This window comes from Apteryx mantelli, chromosome 1 (assembly GCF_036417845.1).
Source record: "Apteryx mantelli isolate bAptMan1 chromosome 1, bAptMan1.hap1, whole genome shotgun sequence".
Taxonomy (NCBI): domain Eukaryota; kingdom Metazoa; phylum Chordata; class Aves; order Apterygiformes; family Apterygidae; genus Apteryx; species Apteryx mantelli.
The window spans coordinates 26,667,067-26,684,374 of record NC_089978.1 but is presented as its reverse complement, the minus strand read 5'-3'; the positions used below and the strand labels follow the sequence as shown (position 1 = coordinate 26,684,374).

Here is a 17,308-nt window from a genome sequence, read left to right as displayed (position 1 = left end):
ATTGTCCAGTTTTTCTTCAAAGCAGCACATTAGCCACCTTCTACCTTATGCACCCTTTGTGCTTTAAGAATTATTGAAATCACTTTCTGTCAACTGGCTGAAAGAGCTTCTCAACACATCTACGTGCAATTTACCTGGACCTGTATTACAAATGCTTGACACTAGCAGTTGCCATTTAGTTTAAAGCCATAACTATGGTTGGAGTGGAAAGTATTTCATCACCAGCAGGTCTACATAAAGAATGAACTTACATTGAGATTAGACAAACCCACAGACTGACTATATTTCATGAATATTTCAGAACATTCCTCTTCAAAATACCCTTTTAAGCATACAAGAATCCTACAGACCACTCCACTTAATTCAAACCAAGACTATCCTAAACAGAGCTTTTTTCCTGTAAAAGATGGGTCAACGTACATTTGGCAGCCAGTGACAAAATATGCATGTATTATTTCTCCTTTTAACTCAGACATCAAACATACATATGAAGCAACAAGATGATTCATATAGCAGCTATACCATGCTCTCAGAATATTCACAAGCTGTACTTGAGTTTAACATATATTACAAGACATCAAGGAATAAATAAAAGCAATAAGAATGTAACTAAAAATTCACATGTCTATTGGAAACAACATTCCATTACACTGCACAATAAAAATGCCAAACATGTGAATCACCTTATTTTTAAGGGCTTAGACCACAAGCTAAAACTACACAAAGGATTACAAAGATTAAAAAACAATACATATTCATGAATTGACAGTTTCTTTAGTTGCGTGATTTAAGAAGAGTACACTGAAGAAAAAACAAAAACACAAACATGATAGTTTCTTAAAAATTAAAGGATATGAAGAAAACATGGAAATACTGAGGACCAAAATCACCCAGTTGAAGGAAAAAGCCCAGAAAAAGGTCGGGGTCAGCAGTTCGGCAGGTGTCTGACAATGTTAGGCTACCAAATCTATCGAGTCCAACAAGACATGAACAAGAAGCTTGCATTCAAATATTGAAATATGGTGAGTAAATGAAGGAATTCACAAAGGGAGGCACATAGGAGCAGGAAGATGATCCAAGAAGCTGCAGTTTGAAATGAATTAAAGATGGAAAGTTTACTGTACTTATGGCTATGAAAGAGGACGTGGCACCAGTTAAGATTAAATGCCTTGAATAACAGCTTCAGCTGTAGAAATGTTTTTATTTTGGTGAAAATGGTAATTGTTCTCCATCTGTAAAAACAGAAATTAATGGCTGAAAAAGGTCTACTTTAACACATAAACAGCAAGAGGTAAATTGAACTCTACTTCTTTCAGAAAAATGAAAGAAAGACAACACAGCCACTAAAAAAAACCTCATTCAACAATTCAGTGTACCTATGAAACACTAGTTAAAAAAATAAGTAAAAGGAATGGATGTGAACAAGCCAATACAGTAATAAATACTAAAATGAGAACAGGCCACAGGTTCTGCAAACCTAAAATCCATCCTCAATAATAAAAATACATACGAATTTAAAATGTCACCTGCTCCACATTAGCCCTTAAGTTTAATAACACATCACTTTCAAACTTGGTAAAACAAAACATTAATCAGATTTCATATTCTTTGTCATTCCACAGGGTTTTCTTTGGAAACAGGAAAAGTCAGCCAAATAACAAGAATATCAAAATTATCTCCATCACTTAAAGAAACTCCATATACTCTGAAGTAATAGAAAGGCAAAAACAAAAATACCCATTGAAATAGATAGTCTTAGTACCAGCTGTCTTTCAGACATAAGAAATCAGCTTAAAAATTAAATAAATAAAAATCTTAGAAGTCATTAAAGCAATGAATACAAGACATGTTTGCAAGGTCCAATCCTCTGTTTTCCATCTGTCATGGACCTTCTATTCAGAGTCAGTTCATCAGTTTCCATCAACATGGAGTCCAATTCTGCCCTGCTAAATTTGACTATTCTGAAAGGATATAGTTCCTCTGCACAGCTAGCAGTACAAAGCATTCTCAAAATATCAAAGCCCTTCATGATGAATACTACAGTAAACTAAGCAACAAAAATGGTCAGATTCTCCAAGTCATCAAAAATCATTTTGCACCTTGAAAGATGTAAAACTCTAAAAGCCCATATGCACACATACACACAGGTTAATATGTCTAAAGTCTAATTACTCTTTTGAGTACTTTGAGAGGTTTTTTTTAAACAACACAGAAGATGTGTTTTACACTTTAGCCTTAGTTTTACACAAAATAATCTGTGATGACCTTGTCAGTACAGAATCATATTAACAGTCAAAACAAATACTTTCCATCTGTTTGAAAGATAGATAAGAAGTAATTACCTTAAGTTTGAATTCAAGCTGTGGTAGAACAGAAAGCAAGAGGTGACTGTCAATATTGTATAGCTCCAGAATTAAGTCAAACACGTGCTCTGACAGGTCACTAATTGACGTTTTCCCAAGCATAAGAACTTGATTGAAGAACTGGAAAGTAAAACAGGATATATATCAAGTAAAAGAGAATATACGCTCTTCTAAATTCTAAGCTTGACTACCACTGAATTTACCTTTTAATCTTACAAAATAATGCATTTCTTCACAGTAATAGAAGGGAAAGATCAAGATTATGTAGTAGAAATTTTAACATATAATTCTGTTTTATATTCAAATTACAGATAAAGCAAAAGCACACTGAAATGTGACATTTAGTTTACCCCAGCAAACCTACAAATAATAATTCAAGCACCAGCACAACTTTAGAAGAGTTCCAGTATGTCACATCTTTTTATAATGTGACTATATTTAGAGTTATTTCACTATAGAGAACAACAATTTACTTTAAAAGCATTCTAACCTTTTAGTCAAAACAAGACTTAAACAACTGGCTAATTACCACACGACTCAGTTGACAGTTTAAGAAGTTTTAAGTGGAAGCGTAGGAATTAATAACCGACTATTCCAGAATTTATATTTATAAGCAGTGTAACACAGCTGTAAAGCAATTATTCTTTCTGGGTAATCTTGATGGGTTTGAGGCAAACTTCACACTTTCACTTGCAGAAAATATTTTCCAATATCAAGTATTAATTACACACTACTTTCTACTATATACTCTTACAATAAAGGGGTATGAAGCAACTAAATTGGAATTTACTGGTTTCTATTCTTAGCAGAGAGGACATAATTTGGAAAAGTTGTCTTCTTTTTGGATTAAAACAATAAACAAGTGCAGCTAAACAATGTGACTAAACAAATAATACTATTTCCATAGTCAGTAAGGTGGCAGAATACATTTAACTAGCACTGCAGTTTCTTATTCCCAGACTTGGAGAAATGAACATAACTACTCTCTGTGCCTGACAAGGTTAATCATATCAGTAAAGACACTACAAACATGGGGGGGGGAGGGGGGGAAGAGGGGGACAACCAAAAAACCCACATATTTTTAAGGTTATCAAGCGAATCCCAGCAGGTGGTGCAACTAAAAAAGTCAGCAGTTCCTAGTAATCTTGACTAGGAAGGAACTGATAGATACATCTCATTAGAAGTTAAGACTGTGTACTGACTTGGAGAAAAGCTCTGCTTTTCCTGGTGAACAAACAGTTGCCTAGAATGTATATGTTCCCTGTTAGATAACTAACTCCTACTGCATCTAGTACATTTTAAGAAATAGAGTTACTTTTAGAACAACGAAACCAGAGAGCACATTATTTCCATTTGTGGGAAATACAGAGCAGAGGAATGCATGTACACATTCTTCATAGGAGGAAGCTTCTTATTGTAGAGACTCCCTTACGACCACAAAATGTCACCCGGCCTGTAATCTAACTTTACAGCTGCACAACAGTAGTTTTGACTAACAGGTCTGGAGTGCAAGTTTTCACTTGAAGAGGACACTATTTTAATCTCAGAAGGTGCTCATTTCCCAAGTACCATGCGTGTTACAAATCTGAAAGCAACAAAAAGTATTGAAGATTTTCCATTGTTTTCAAGCCCTTAAGGTTGGGGGTAGCTGCAATAAGACCTGCTAAATCCTTAACTACAAAAAAAAGCATGGGACAGAGGGAGATGGAATAGAAAGTTTATTCTGTTAGATAACTTAACCTGGAACATTCTCGTCTGACCTTTCCTTCCTCTCATCCCTACTCTCCTGCAATGTCTATGAGGTCTTCTCACTACTTTTCACTGAACTCAGCTACTCCTCAATCCACTCATAGTTTTTCCTTCTTACTCTCTATTCTTAGATTGTTTCATCCTCCTTTCCTGTGATAATGGCATTAAAATTATACTCCATCTTCACTTCTCTTGGCTTCCATTTCTTCTCCTAAATAGTCTCATCTCCCCACCATAGAAGTACATTGCCCCAAGAAGAAAGTATCTGTATTATTATTATTTTTTTTAATCAGAGCAATATGTACAAGTACATTTGGTCTTCCCGTCACATCAGGGATTAATTAAGTGTAAGGTCCCCCAAGAGAGCAGAAAGTAAACTACCCATTCCATTTCAGAAATCAAAATTGTTAATGGCTTAGTAACTTCTATACAGTAAAATATTAGACTCAGAGAGAAGTTAGGCAGCATTTCATTAATATAACAATTCTTCCCTAAAAGACAACTGAGAGTTTCTAAAAAGTTACCCAGCCCTATTTGACTATATATCATTTATCCTTTTTCAAATACAGTTTAGTCTTTGGAGGTTTATTGATCTCCTCTATATTTGTTTATAGTCTTCACTTACATTAGTTATGTATGGCTCAATTGCTTGAGCTGTCCTCTTTAGTAAAGCCTTTGCCAAATCATAGGCTTGCTTGTTTAAGTTCTGAAAAATAAACAGAAAAATTAAGCATGTATTAATCTTAAAAATAAACATGATTATTTAAGTTTACCACATATCAGTAAATGAAATTACCATTACATTAAAGAAATAGCCTCTTCTTTTTATATGTTCCATAGTGAAGATAACAGTCAAATCAAATCTAGTCCAAATATTAGTTTTACACAGAAAAGCTTTGAAATCTCTATTGACAAAGTTGAGAAAACAGTTTTCCCTAGCAAATCAGGGCTTCCTTTTCAGTTGCCTTTCTGAGCCTGACACCCAACAAAGTAAATTCCTGTATTCTACTGCCGCTCCTTATCACCTTCCCCAGATACCAGGAAACCAACATAAAACAACACAGAGGCATTTGCAGTCATGACCAAAGCAAGCCTCCAAACAGGATTGTGATAGAAAGTAGAGCAAAAGCCTCCCTTCCCTTCTTCCCTAGCAGCAAAGGGCCACCTGTCAATGGGGCATAAGCGCAGTGTCTCTATAGCATCTCCCACAGACGCTCAACTGGGTGACTGAGGTTGGGGGGTAAAATCTCAGTCCCCAAGCAAAAAAGGGTGAAGGATACAAACTGACTAACAGAGCTCTAATGTAAATTTCAAAAAGCATTCCTACCCCTTCGCTTCTGCAGTTGGGTTATTGTACCTATATTACTGTTTTCTTCCCTTCCCAGCACTAATTTTCTACCAACCTCTGGCTGCTATGTTCTTTTCCCCAATGTCTATATTGCAATAATTTATAAAAAATTTTCAGAAGAAAATGCAGCTCAGCTATTGTAACACACACCACAACACATTTCATTAGCACGTAAAAGTGAAGGAAAACATTTGACAGCTAAAAAGTCTCTGTGAAAAACTGGCATTCCTTATTTTGATTAGTTTTTGCAATTAAAAAAAAAAAATCAGCTGCATAGTCCATTTAAAAGAAAACAGTTAAAAAGGTAGTTTTGTTATGCACATCACCCACAAAAGGGAGGAAATTTTTCATCATAATGAAAAGCAAACACAAGATATATTATCACCAAGAAAACGAGAGTATTTCCTTGCCTGCATACGCTTTACTTCTGTGTAGCTATCTGAATGAACAAGATAAGATTTGCAAAAGGACAGAGAATATCATGTCTGTAATCCTAAAAACTGAGTATAGAACTACAGGCTTCTAAACAACATTGGGAACAAATTAATGTTTTCTGTTAATATAAAAGAAAAGAAGTTTTTGATTTGCTTATTGATAGCAGTAAGTTAGGTGACTGAAGTAAAAAAGACTATGAAGATCATGCTTGAAGAATCTATTGTACTCAAAGCCACTACAGAAGGTGAATAAAAATTCCAGTTCTGGAAAGATACTAGATACTCGTATAAAATGCTAACATAGAAAGAAATTATTAAAAATCAGACTACAATGAATTTTAAACCAAACTACTATGAATTCTACCTTCTTGTAAAAAGCCACATGTGAATACAAATGAGAAAAAAAACTACACTATTCTTTCATAAAAACAAAACAACTACTGAAAAAAAATAAACTATAACCATCACAGCCCACCATGAATATGAGAGATATGAAGGCTAAGTTTATGCTGACTTCATGCTGTAACAGTCAAAAATAGTTCAGCAACAAGTTTTCCTCTGGTAATTAAATGGATTTTGCTTACTTAAAATTTTTTCTTTCTAAAAGCCATCTGTCATTATCACAATCAAGAAACAAATCACAGTACTTTCAAGCAGATCAGTTAAATGGTAATCAAAGGAAAGCCAAAATTTATTAAATTTAAACCATTAACTAATTTAAGACAGACACTAAGAAAGCTTTAAAATGCTCAGTCTATGCTCTTAGAACAAGTTGTTCCATTTCACCAAGACTGACCTCTAACGATACCTTTCAGAGATCCTGAACATCAGAAATTGTTTGATTTCTTTTTTTATTATTATTATTATTAATGATCATTCGAGTAATTTTTCCCCACAGAAAAAATACCAGTATGTGTGTTAGTTTTCATCCTTGTAATTTCCTCTTCCCATATCTAAACGGGATGCAAGAGTCACCATAGGCGCAGCCTGTTTACAAAACCGTATAGTTGTTCCTTGTCCCAGAAATGAAGATCTTCTGCATGCCAGATTCTTCTTTATAGTTAATATAAAAAGGTTTCCACCTTTAGCATCTGTTTTCTGTTATTTAGACAGAGCTGTGCCCATTCAGGAAATAAAAGGCACAAACAGCCATAATAAGAAATGTATGCCATTTTCAGTTGTTGCTCTGATCCTTCTCGACTTCCACAGTTCACCTCCACCAAGACAAAGAAAACAGCTTTCACCTGCATAAGAATGAACTCTAGATCATAAGATCTGACTTATGCGTAAAACAAGTCTGAACAGCAGACCTAGCATAGCAAAGTTTCAACAGGCAGATCTGCTCTGATTCACATTAATTGCATTTTCAGCTCTTATCTTTCACACTGGTGCTGATATTAAAAAAGCTGCCATGATTTTATCTACCCAGCTACTACTACTAAAAAAAAAAAAAAAAAAAAAAAAAAAAGCTGCGAAAAACAGTCTAGATCACAGCTAGATAAAGAAAGTTAGCTATTTCTTCATGCCTCATGTATTTGATTTAGCTGTGCTGATAGCCAGGACCCTAAAATATCCAGAGGCCAAACTTTCTGAAAATAACACTGCCAAGAAAGTCTTAAAAGCATTAGATGTACATACATGAGAAAGTTTTCTTCTCCCTTTTTCCAGCTGTAGGGTAAAGGCAGAAACAGGAAAAAGCACAGGAAGAACCCAGGCCAAATCCGAACAGGTTCAAAGGTCTTTTACAAAAGGTCAAAACTACCTTTTTGACCAAGATAATACCCATAAAAATACTTCAAAATTTGTATGAAAGGAAAGACCTAATTTAACAAATCTGTTCTCTACATATATCTAAACTCTTGCCAGGTTATCCTCAGTTCAATCTTTCCATACATTAGGGAGCAGCAGGAGGGGAAAGACATGAACTTCAAGATCTTTTAATGATTTAAGAAATCCCTCACTGATGGGGGCAATCATCTTAACCAGGATGCCCCTACGGGCACATGAGCATCCAGCAGGGATAAACTTTCAAGAGTTCTGGATTGGGTAGAAACTAAGCCATCTGATTCCTATGCTGTTTAAAGAAACCATTAATAATTATTACATTTTGAATGAAAAAGCAAAAATAAAATGGATTGATCAGGACAAACCAAAGAATCACCCAGAAAAGGGCAGAATGTAGATCAAGAAAAGTCTTAGATAGTTCAGAAATTAATATTACTATATAAAATAGATGTTGTAAACAGACATTTTTACCTGAAAACCTCCAGTTTCCTTTCAGAGAGAGAGAGAGAGAAAAAAGCAAATATGGGAGAACAGGGGTTTTTTAATTATTTTTTAAGCTTAGAGCATTTCAGCAGTAGTTATTGAAGACAGACCATCTTCGCCAGCCATGAATTCTCTCCTTAGTCTCAGTTTCAACCATTATTTTTGCATACATATGGCTAGCATTTCAAGTTGATATGCTTCTGGGAAAATAGTAAGAACCTCGCCATCTCATTTTTTGTATCTGTTCTCTTCCAGAATTTTTGACAAACTTATACTGCAGATGAAAAGTAGTGGCAACCTCTCTGACAGGATGGCACAGACATATTTGAGGATATATAAGCAATGTTCTCCAAGACTGTTGGCCACAGAGCCAAAAGCCAGTTGTGCTGGCACAATGGAGTTGGCAGAGGTGGAAATGCATGACCACTGGATTTTTTTCAGTTACCTTTTTCAACTGCCTCTCAATGTCCAATTTAACACAGTTCCAAGCAATTAAGTAATTTGTACTCATCCTCGAAAAGAAAATTAACAATCAAATGCAGGACCCTTATTTTTTCCCCTCAAAAGACTAGCTATCATCAATCCTGTCCTTTTTAATTTTATATCTTTAAGAGTGAAATTAAATGTTAAGCACTTTTTTCTGCTCATCTAGAGAAAATATTCTTCAAAAATATATGTTTTAACATTTTATCTCCTTGCAATTTGTAAAAGTCTTCAATTTTATTCTGATTATCAGGGCAGAGTGGCAGAATTTGTATTCAAGAGTACTTCACAAAGCAGTTTCAACAGATTCTCTAGATCTGTTAAATCTGGGGGCGGGGGTGTGGAACAAGCTTTTAAGGATGGCTGACAAAGAAAGAGCTTGGCTGAAGTGTTGCCAAGATAGATAACACTAATTAATAAGCAAGCTTCTAATAAAGACAGGTGAGGAATTTAATTGTCAATGTCACTTTTGGGGGAGATAAACATGTAAAGCATGTGGGATGTGCAATGTGTGTTTCCCTGCAGTACTCCTGAGGCTGAAAACAGAACAGTCTGGCAAACATTCAACGAAATAAAGTACAATTTACCTGCTAAAACACTGCACAAAAATTGTTTACAGGTATTGCCATGAAGGCTTTATAATTTAAACAGACAAGACAAAAGGGAGAGGAAAACTATTCATTTTTCTTGCATTTTTATGTTGACTACCACTACCAAACTTTTCAGTTTTAGTTCACTTCTTTTGTTTCATTCCCTCTTTATATAATCCTATCCAAAGGATTTCAGCAGAGATCATGGAAAGGAAGAAAAGAGCCAAACCACAAAAGGAAGAAAATGATTAAAGACCAGAGAAGTTAAGAGCTGCGCACATGGTGAGACAAATTAAGTTTGATGTTTTAATGAATTATCAGATATCTGCTTTAGTAGGCGAGCAAGCCAGTGCATACTCTAACGTACTTGATTTGTGATATTAGCATCAGCCACTTTCATTCAGTTTTACATCAGCACTTTTAAAAAAAAAAGTCAAGTGAGATGGGTTACAAACTTAAGTCAGCTAGAGCAGCTTAGAACTACTTCAGTGGCTTGTCAAGTTAGAGCAGACAAACACTTGATAGCATATCATGTCCTCAGTATATGCTTCCTGTCCCCAAGCCTTTGCAGTTGTGCTGTTAGCACCATAGTTTATTAGACCTACTACACACAACTAAGGACCATATCCGGTATTTCTGTTAAGAAAAATATTGATCTTAATTTTAAAAGGTATGAGCAGTAAAGAATCCACCATAACCCTTGAAAAATTGTTCAAGCCAGTTACTATAACTTTTAAAAATATTCATATAATTTTAATATTGATTTGTCTAATGTTGAATTACAACCACTGAACCTTAGCATCAAGGATTCAAAACCAAAGAGCTGTTTGAACCTTTTGTTCCCAATATATGCTTACAGACTGCTCTTTTGATAAATTACATAGATTAAGCTCCTCAAGTCTTCAGACTCTAGCGTTACTCAATACTATTGTTGTTATACTAGAAGTCATATTAGCTGTATCACTATTATCCAGAATATAGTCATGCAACTCACAAGTGCACTCCACAGTCTCTCATGTACTACTTTACTTCTGGCTGTATTAAAAATACACAGTTTGCCTGTGGCACTCACCATGTACACGGTCATCTTAAAGACGACAATCTCTCAATCCGATCATTTTCAAACCTGAATAACAAATCTATGCTTCTTCCATTTCACCAAAAAAATACTCTTTCTGCACTCAGGGAATCCAGCTAGAGAAGAATTTCCTACTTACAATTACATCAATACCTCCCATTATGCCATTTTTGGTGGTCAGTCTGATTTTTGGAAATTCCATTTTCTACAGCCCATACAACTTTAACAGCCAGGTCAACTAACTCATAGTTTTTGCTTGTGGCAGACCTTATTGTTACGTACCTTGTAGTTTTGTGTTCAAAGGCACAAGAGAAGAGAAATTCTCATTCTGACCTTATTGTCCCACTTTTCCAACATGACATGATCTATCTAACCACTTTCTGTAGCTATCGTGTAAGCTCCCAAGGCTTAAATAAACACAAAGTAAATTAAAGATATTGAGATGAAACAGAAAAAAAAAATTAGAAGCTTCTTTCCATTAGGGTGAAAAAGGTAAAAAGACAAAACACACAAAGCAAAGTTAAAAGCGCTCAGAACATGGATCAAAATTATGAAACTACTTCAGTTAGAAAACAAACTATAAACTAGTATTCTGTCCACAGAGCCAAAGTTTTGATCACAGACAAAAAAAAAAAAAAAAAAAAAAAAAAAAGAGCAAAAGCCAAAATGCCTTATCCCATTAAAATGTTTCTAGCCGATAACTTTAAAATTGCTATAAAACCAAACTGTTTCAATGCTATATCCAATCTGACAGGATATAAATTCCCCAATTTAAAACCAGTTTATTAAACTTGAATCATAAAAACAGTACTGTCAAATCAAGCTGAACACAGGACACACTATGAAACAGAACAGATACTTAACAACTGAGAAAATACAAAGTAACCCATTTTGCATAATTCTGTTTTTAGGTTTCATGTATTTCAAGGCTTTACTTTGTAGATCAGAGTTTTAGCTACATAAATTTCAGTCTGGCTTTGGCACAAGAGTACTAGGATCCCTGAAGAACACAATTAAAACATTTCCAATCAAGAAAACCCCTGACCAATATTGAGCAATTAGTCCTTCACCGTCAATGGAAAAATAGTTTGCACTCTTTATTTACTAAAACTGATGACTTGTAAGGCACATTATGTTATGCTACTAGGTACACTCTTCAGAGGGCACCTTATGAAAAGCCTATTCAATTTCTTCAGGGATGCCACAGTTTCAAAAAACAGTATTCTGAAACTGCAAAAATGTCTTTTCCACATTTAATTTATAAGAGCCGATAAGAAGAGTTCACATTCACTTCACTTATTGTAGCTTTCAAAAAGACAAAAAAGTTAGTCTTTGGGGGGGGGGGGGGGGGAAGGGAACCACACTATATCCAGGAAAAGTGCTGTCAGAGGACAGCCAGAACTGTCCAGAGTCCAGCTAAGAGCATATTTGCTAGATAACACAATTTTTTTTGTTGTTTTTTTGGTCATACACAACTCCAAGAAGTCTTGTTCTCGCCCGCAGCTCAAGAGATTCTAGTAGGACCCAAATAGATTTCTGAAGAAAGAAGTCAGACTTTCTTGCTTTTTAACACTAAAATTTCATGACACACACAAGCAAAGTTCGAAGTTCTTTCTCGGGTCACCAGAATGCCAGAATGACTTTCTTTTTTTAATATTACTTACTAAGGCAAGACAGGCATCATTTTGACTCTTCATGCACCACCCTTTCCAAACACAGTTACTTCTATGGCTACATCAAAAACACACCGATGTGCTTCCAATGACACAAAGTCAACTTAACTGAAACACAATAGAGCCAACTGCAAATCACCCATTATAACAACTTCCCCCACTCCCTCCACACTTAGAACAGCACAATAATTTCCAAAGGATATATATCATTTATGTGAAATTCTAACAGTACAAACCACATATCAAAAATGTATGTGTAAACCCATATGACTGCATAATATCAGTGCTCAAAGTCATCTAAAAATTTTAGTTTATGACATGTGAATCAAAGCAATGAAATGCTATTGAATTTCATTGCTATTAAAATTGCTGTTTGGGAAAAAAAAAGTAATAGGAACTTATTTGCTACAGCTATTCTCTCAGTGAAATCTACATAACTGAATACATGTATTTGATAAATCTCGATCATGATCACAAGAAAATTAAACCACTATTAAGTCTTACCTTATGTGCTGGCACCAGATTAACTAACACTGTATCCAAAAGTTCCTGCGACACAGTATCTCCCTCACAAATGATAGAGCTCATAAGATCAACCATGTGCATGTGTACTTTCTGATTATGACCATTGCTGAAATTAAAAACAAGAATTCTTAGTGTATTATTCATATAAAGTACAACTTCCATTCGGAGTACTCTCCAAGGTAATGTCAAACACCAAGGAGCATAATAACCAAATGACAAGTTTTTTTAGAAGTCAAACTACTCAAATTTCTGGACTGCATATACCACTTTTCAAAGTATTCTTGAATTTCATTCCCATTCCATTTACTATTATATTGAAAGAGAAAGATGACTGTATCTACCCCTAGGAGAATAAGATAGCATATTAGAACATCCTTCCCCTCTCCTGAGCAGATGTGTCCTTGCCAGTGGAGTGCTCTGTCTAGTTCTCTAGTACAAGAGAGACATGGGCACACTGGAGTGAGTCCAACAAAGGGCCAGAAGGATGATTAAGGGACCTGAGCATTTGTTGTGTGAGCTGAGACTGTTCAACTTGGAGAAGAGAAGGCTCAGGATGGGGGGAGTTAAGGAGGAGATCTCATCACCGTATATAAATACCTGATGGTGGACAAGCCATTGAAAGAAGCCATCGAAAGGATGGGAGACAACGGGTACAAATTCAATTACAGGAATTCCATTTCAACATAAGAAAATTTCTTTACTGTAAAGATGATAAAACACTGGAAGAGATTTCCCAGAGAGGTTGTGGAGATCCTTGGAGATACTCAAAACTTGACTGGATACATTTCCTGGGCAATCTGCTCTATCTGATACTGCTTTGAGAAGGGGTTGGACCACGTGATCTCCAGAGTTCCCTTCCAACCCCTACTATTCTGTGGTTTGGAGGGTTCTTGCTATAAAAGTATGAATGCCTTATAAACTGCATATTGCACCACTCACTTTGCATTTCAAGAATAAAGTAAAATAAATGCAGTAAAAGACAATCAAGGTAAATTTCTTGTAAAAAAGACACTTTCCAGTTAATCTTGTCATAATATTTAATTAAAACAGGCAGAATTGATAGTCTGTTACATTTAGACCGCTACCTTTAGTTAACCTGAACTACTGGGATATCTGAATTAAGCTCTTCTTGTTAATGCTACAGTCACACAATAGATCAAACATGCAAGTTCAAAACACCTCACCTCAAACATACAATAATATATTATAATTAGGACAACAATACTTACTTTATTACTGAAAACAGTGTTCTGTACAACTGCGTAAAAATTTCATTGCTGTCCTCTAATTCAAAGCATATGTTGTAAGACTTCACCCAAGCAATATTCTATGTCAGACAGAAAGAGGGGGAGGGGGAAAAAAAAGTAGGTAGTTAATACATAATTACGTTTAAAAATTACATACATTTAACGCTTATTATGAGGCAGTAAGTTATAAAGCTCACCTCGAGTAAATAAAAATAGCGATTGAACTGGGGGCTTTTTGTATCTTCTAAACCCTTAAGTTGCCTTGTTATGAACATAAATATATCCTGAAAATAAAAAAATGATAGTTATTTATTCAATCACAATGAAACCTTTACAATTATAATAATTATCATTTTTAATTGCTAATATTACTCAGCACAAGACACAGTCATGTCAGGAACACTACTTCACTGTCCAAAACAACAAGATTTATAGAACATCAGGAGGAATGTCAAGAAGTAACTTTAGAATGCTTCATCTTTTTTAAAAGGTTTAGGAAGCAATTCCACAGGAAAACACTTAACTTGACAAATACAGCTGCACCCACCTGATATGCTACATAAGCCACAATAATATTCAAGAGAACAATGAATTTTGCATTTTCATTTTATGCTGCAATAGGTTTGGACAGGGAGCAAGAAGGGAAAATAGTAGCCGCCAACTGCAGCTTTCCTAAGAGTACTGTAATAGACTTATATGGTAGTGTTTGTGCATTTCTTAATCATCACTCCAAACAATTGATTTTTCTACTGACACAGACCACATTTCTTGCAAAAAAAAAAAAAGGCAAAACAAATAAACCAAGCTTCTCATGTTTTATCAGCTTTCAGTATGAGAGGACTTCTTTAGAGAAATGTCTCACACAATAATAAATTCAATCAGGTAGTAAGCAACAAAGTCAATTATGAACAGAATGGAAACACGCAGAAAAGTATCTTTATAAAATCCTTTCTGCATTAGATAATCAATGACTGAAAATTCATAACTACTATATAAAAACAAAAGATTCAGAAGCACATCTCACCATCTTTCAAGGACAGTTTCACAATCTCAACTGTTTCCAAAGTATTTTATCTAACAACCTAGGTATAAAACAAATTCCTACCTTCAAATTTGTTTTTAAACTTTAATTTAATTTTTAAAGAATCCAAAGGTCTGATAGGATGGATTGAAGTTTCAGTTAGGGGCAAAGAAAGCTCTACCTTTTTAATTTTTTAAATTCCAAGGCATGAAGTTGCCATACTAAATATGTGAAAGCCTTAGAGTCAACCTTGAAAAAAAGGATCCTTAGAAAAAAAGGAATTGCAATATAAAGCAGATTTTAATATACTTTTCACATTAACATAAACTTTCTATACACTTTTAAATTTGCTTGAGAGCTAAAGTCTAGAAAATTTTTCTGTAACAAACATTTACAAAGGACCATTGTTATTGTTGTTGTTCTCCTCACCCCACCCTAAGAATGATGAGCTGGACAAAAGAAGAAGAGAATATGGTCCCTTCTTTCCAAGGCTACAACCACAAAATCCAACCTTAATCAATAAGCCCAGCATTTACTGTGGCCCTACATAAAACTAACCACATCAAAATTAGATATGACAATATCACCTCCTGGTAAAAAAAGCACAGCAAGGACATTGTTCAAAGATGCAGCTAAGTTAATGTTCGACTTTGGATCCAAAGCATGCTTCTGAAGCGAATCTTCTGATCATCCCTATTTACTACTGTTTGGTTCACACTGCAGATCAGTCACAGAGCACATGAAGAGGACTCTTATGTTGAAACCAAACTGGAAGATACAATTCAAAGGCCATATCTAGGGGACTCCAGCCACTAAAGAGCATTCAAGCCACAGGACCAGGCAAAAGCTAGTGCAAAGAAGCTCCCCCACCCTCTCTTTAAATGTAGTGCCTGAATCACTAGAAGGCCAGTAACCCCCCTGAAATGAGTTCCAGCATCCGAACAACTGGTAGGCCAGAAGGCACTGTGAAATTTAGGGGAAATACAAACTGAACCTCAGTGACTGGAAGATTCAGTCAGTGCAAAAAAATGGATTGTGTTCATTTAACAGAATATCTTTATTTTTTATTCTGCTGTTCCATATGCAAAGCTGAACATAACTCAAAGCCTGTACTGAGACCAAAATTAGTTTTCCTCATAGGTTTTATAAAGCATACATTACTGTATTGTATATGAATATGTACATTAATGAACAGCATGCATATGCAATGTAGCATTTGAATGCTTCACAAATAATAATGGCCCCATCTGATAAAGTGATAATTTATTCCTATTTTACAGGAAGTAAAACAGACTAACGTCAAAAGTATTTACTAAAATATTTGGTGTGCTGTGACCCAAAGCTTCTAAGTGTACAGAGTACACCATTTGAAAATGCATTTATACACAAAAAACACAGGATCAACTTTGGCTGCCACTAAGAAATCACAACACTCTTATTTATAAGACAAAATGGTTTCACATCAGACTCCATAAAGCAAATATACATTAAAGTCCGAACCCTAAAAAACACAGGTGCTTATGCTTCACTTTAGGGAGAACATTGGTACCAAGACAGCAATCCACAGAAAAACATTCAATTAACCACATAAAAGCTTCAGTATGTATCAGAGCCATAGCTTTCACCACAGAACATATGAATATACCTGAAATTCTGCTACCATGCACACCCTGAAGCATCTCTATTTCAGCTACGTTAGGCAGACTGTACATAAGACAAAGTGTTTTCCTTTGACACATAGTAGTGATTAGAATATCTCCCCATTCCTCATGAAAAAAGAGTTACCCATTAAGCTTTCCTCAGACTGAGGACTGAAGCTAAAAGTTTCCACACCCCAGAAAACCAGTCTTGTTCCAATTCTGCTTTTAGCCTATTTGTGGCATTTTCCATCCCTGTTGTCAAAGCTCTTTCAACATTCAGTGAGGAATGTAAGATTTATACTGAGGATACACATAAGAGGAGCAACCCAAATTCTGATCCCTTCTCTTTACAACTTAGGCACTGTTCAAAGTGACATAAAAAGACCTGAACAGTCTCTGAAGCAAGGGCAAAAACCTCAAGACTGATGTTTTCCCCTCTCAAAAGGCTATCCTCTTCAGCATTTTCCATCTCCAGCTTGGGTACTTAAACATACAAGAGGAGACTCTTAAGGCTGCAGTAGGGATACAAATATTAAATATTGGGTAAGAATAGTGCCAAAATATGAGCCAAGAGGAAAAACTCTTCCTCTTACCTCTTCTCATAAAGTGGAGGAACTCTTCAACATTTGTATCAGAGCTTGTCCTGGAACCACAAAAGCTATGTTCAGCGGAAACTGGTTTGCAATAGTCTACCTCAATACCTCTGGGCAAAAGTCTCTACTGTCTGTCCTTTCTTTGTTTCTCAAAATGCATTTAGAGATCTGCATCAAGAGACTGAATTCTGAAGTCTGTACAGATTACAGAACCAGTTCTGACAAAGGAAATTCCCAGTCTGTTTACAGCTCTACCCAAGTAGTAGTAATATACTTACAGTGTAAGATCAGTAATG

The 17,308-nt window shown here is 35.3% G+C and overlaps 1 protein-coding gene across 4 annotated transcripts in view; it reads right to left on the bottom strand.

Annotated features, from left to right (window-relative positions):
• PDS5B (PDS5 cohesin associated factor B) overlaps positions 1–17,308 on the bottom strand; it is a 111,082-nt gene that overhangs the window by 67,246 nt on the left and 26,528 nt on the right. For 3 of the 4 annotated variants that reach the window (XM_067291137.1, XM_067291145.1, XM_067291140.1), the window contains exons 4-8: positions 13,956–14,042; positions 13,741–13,838; positions 12,491–12,617; positions 4,738–4,818; positions 2,343–2,483 (exon numbers count right to left, since the gene is read on the bottom strand). In XM_067291137.1, the coding sequence (XP_067147238.1) occupies positions 2,343–2,483; positions 4,738–4,818; positions 12,491–12,617; positions 13,741–13,838; positions 13,956–14,042 (534 nt within the window). Of the gene's footprint in view, positions 1–2,342; positions 2,484–4,737; positions 4,819–12,490; positions 12,618–13,740; positions 13,839–13,955; positions 14,043–16,424; positions 16,992–17,308 lie in introns of those variants that run through there. The other variant, XM_067291150.1, reaches the window with a different exon arrangement.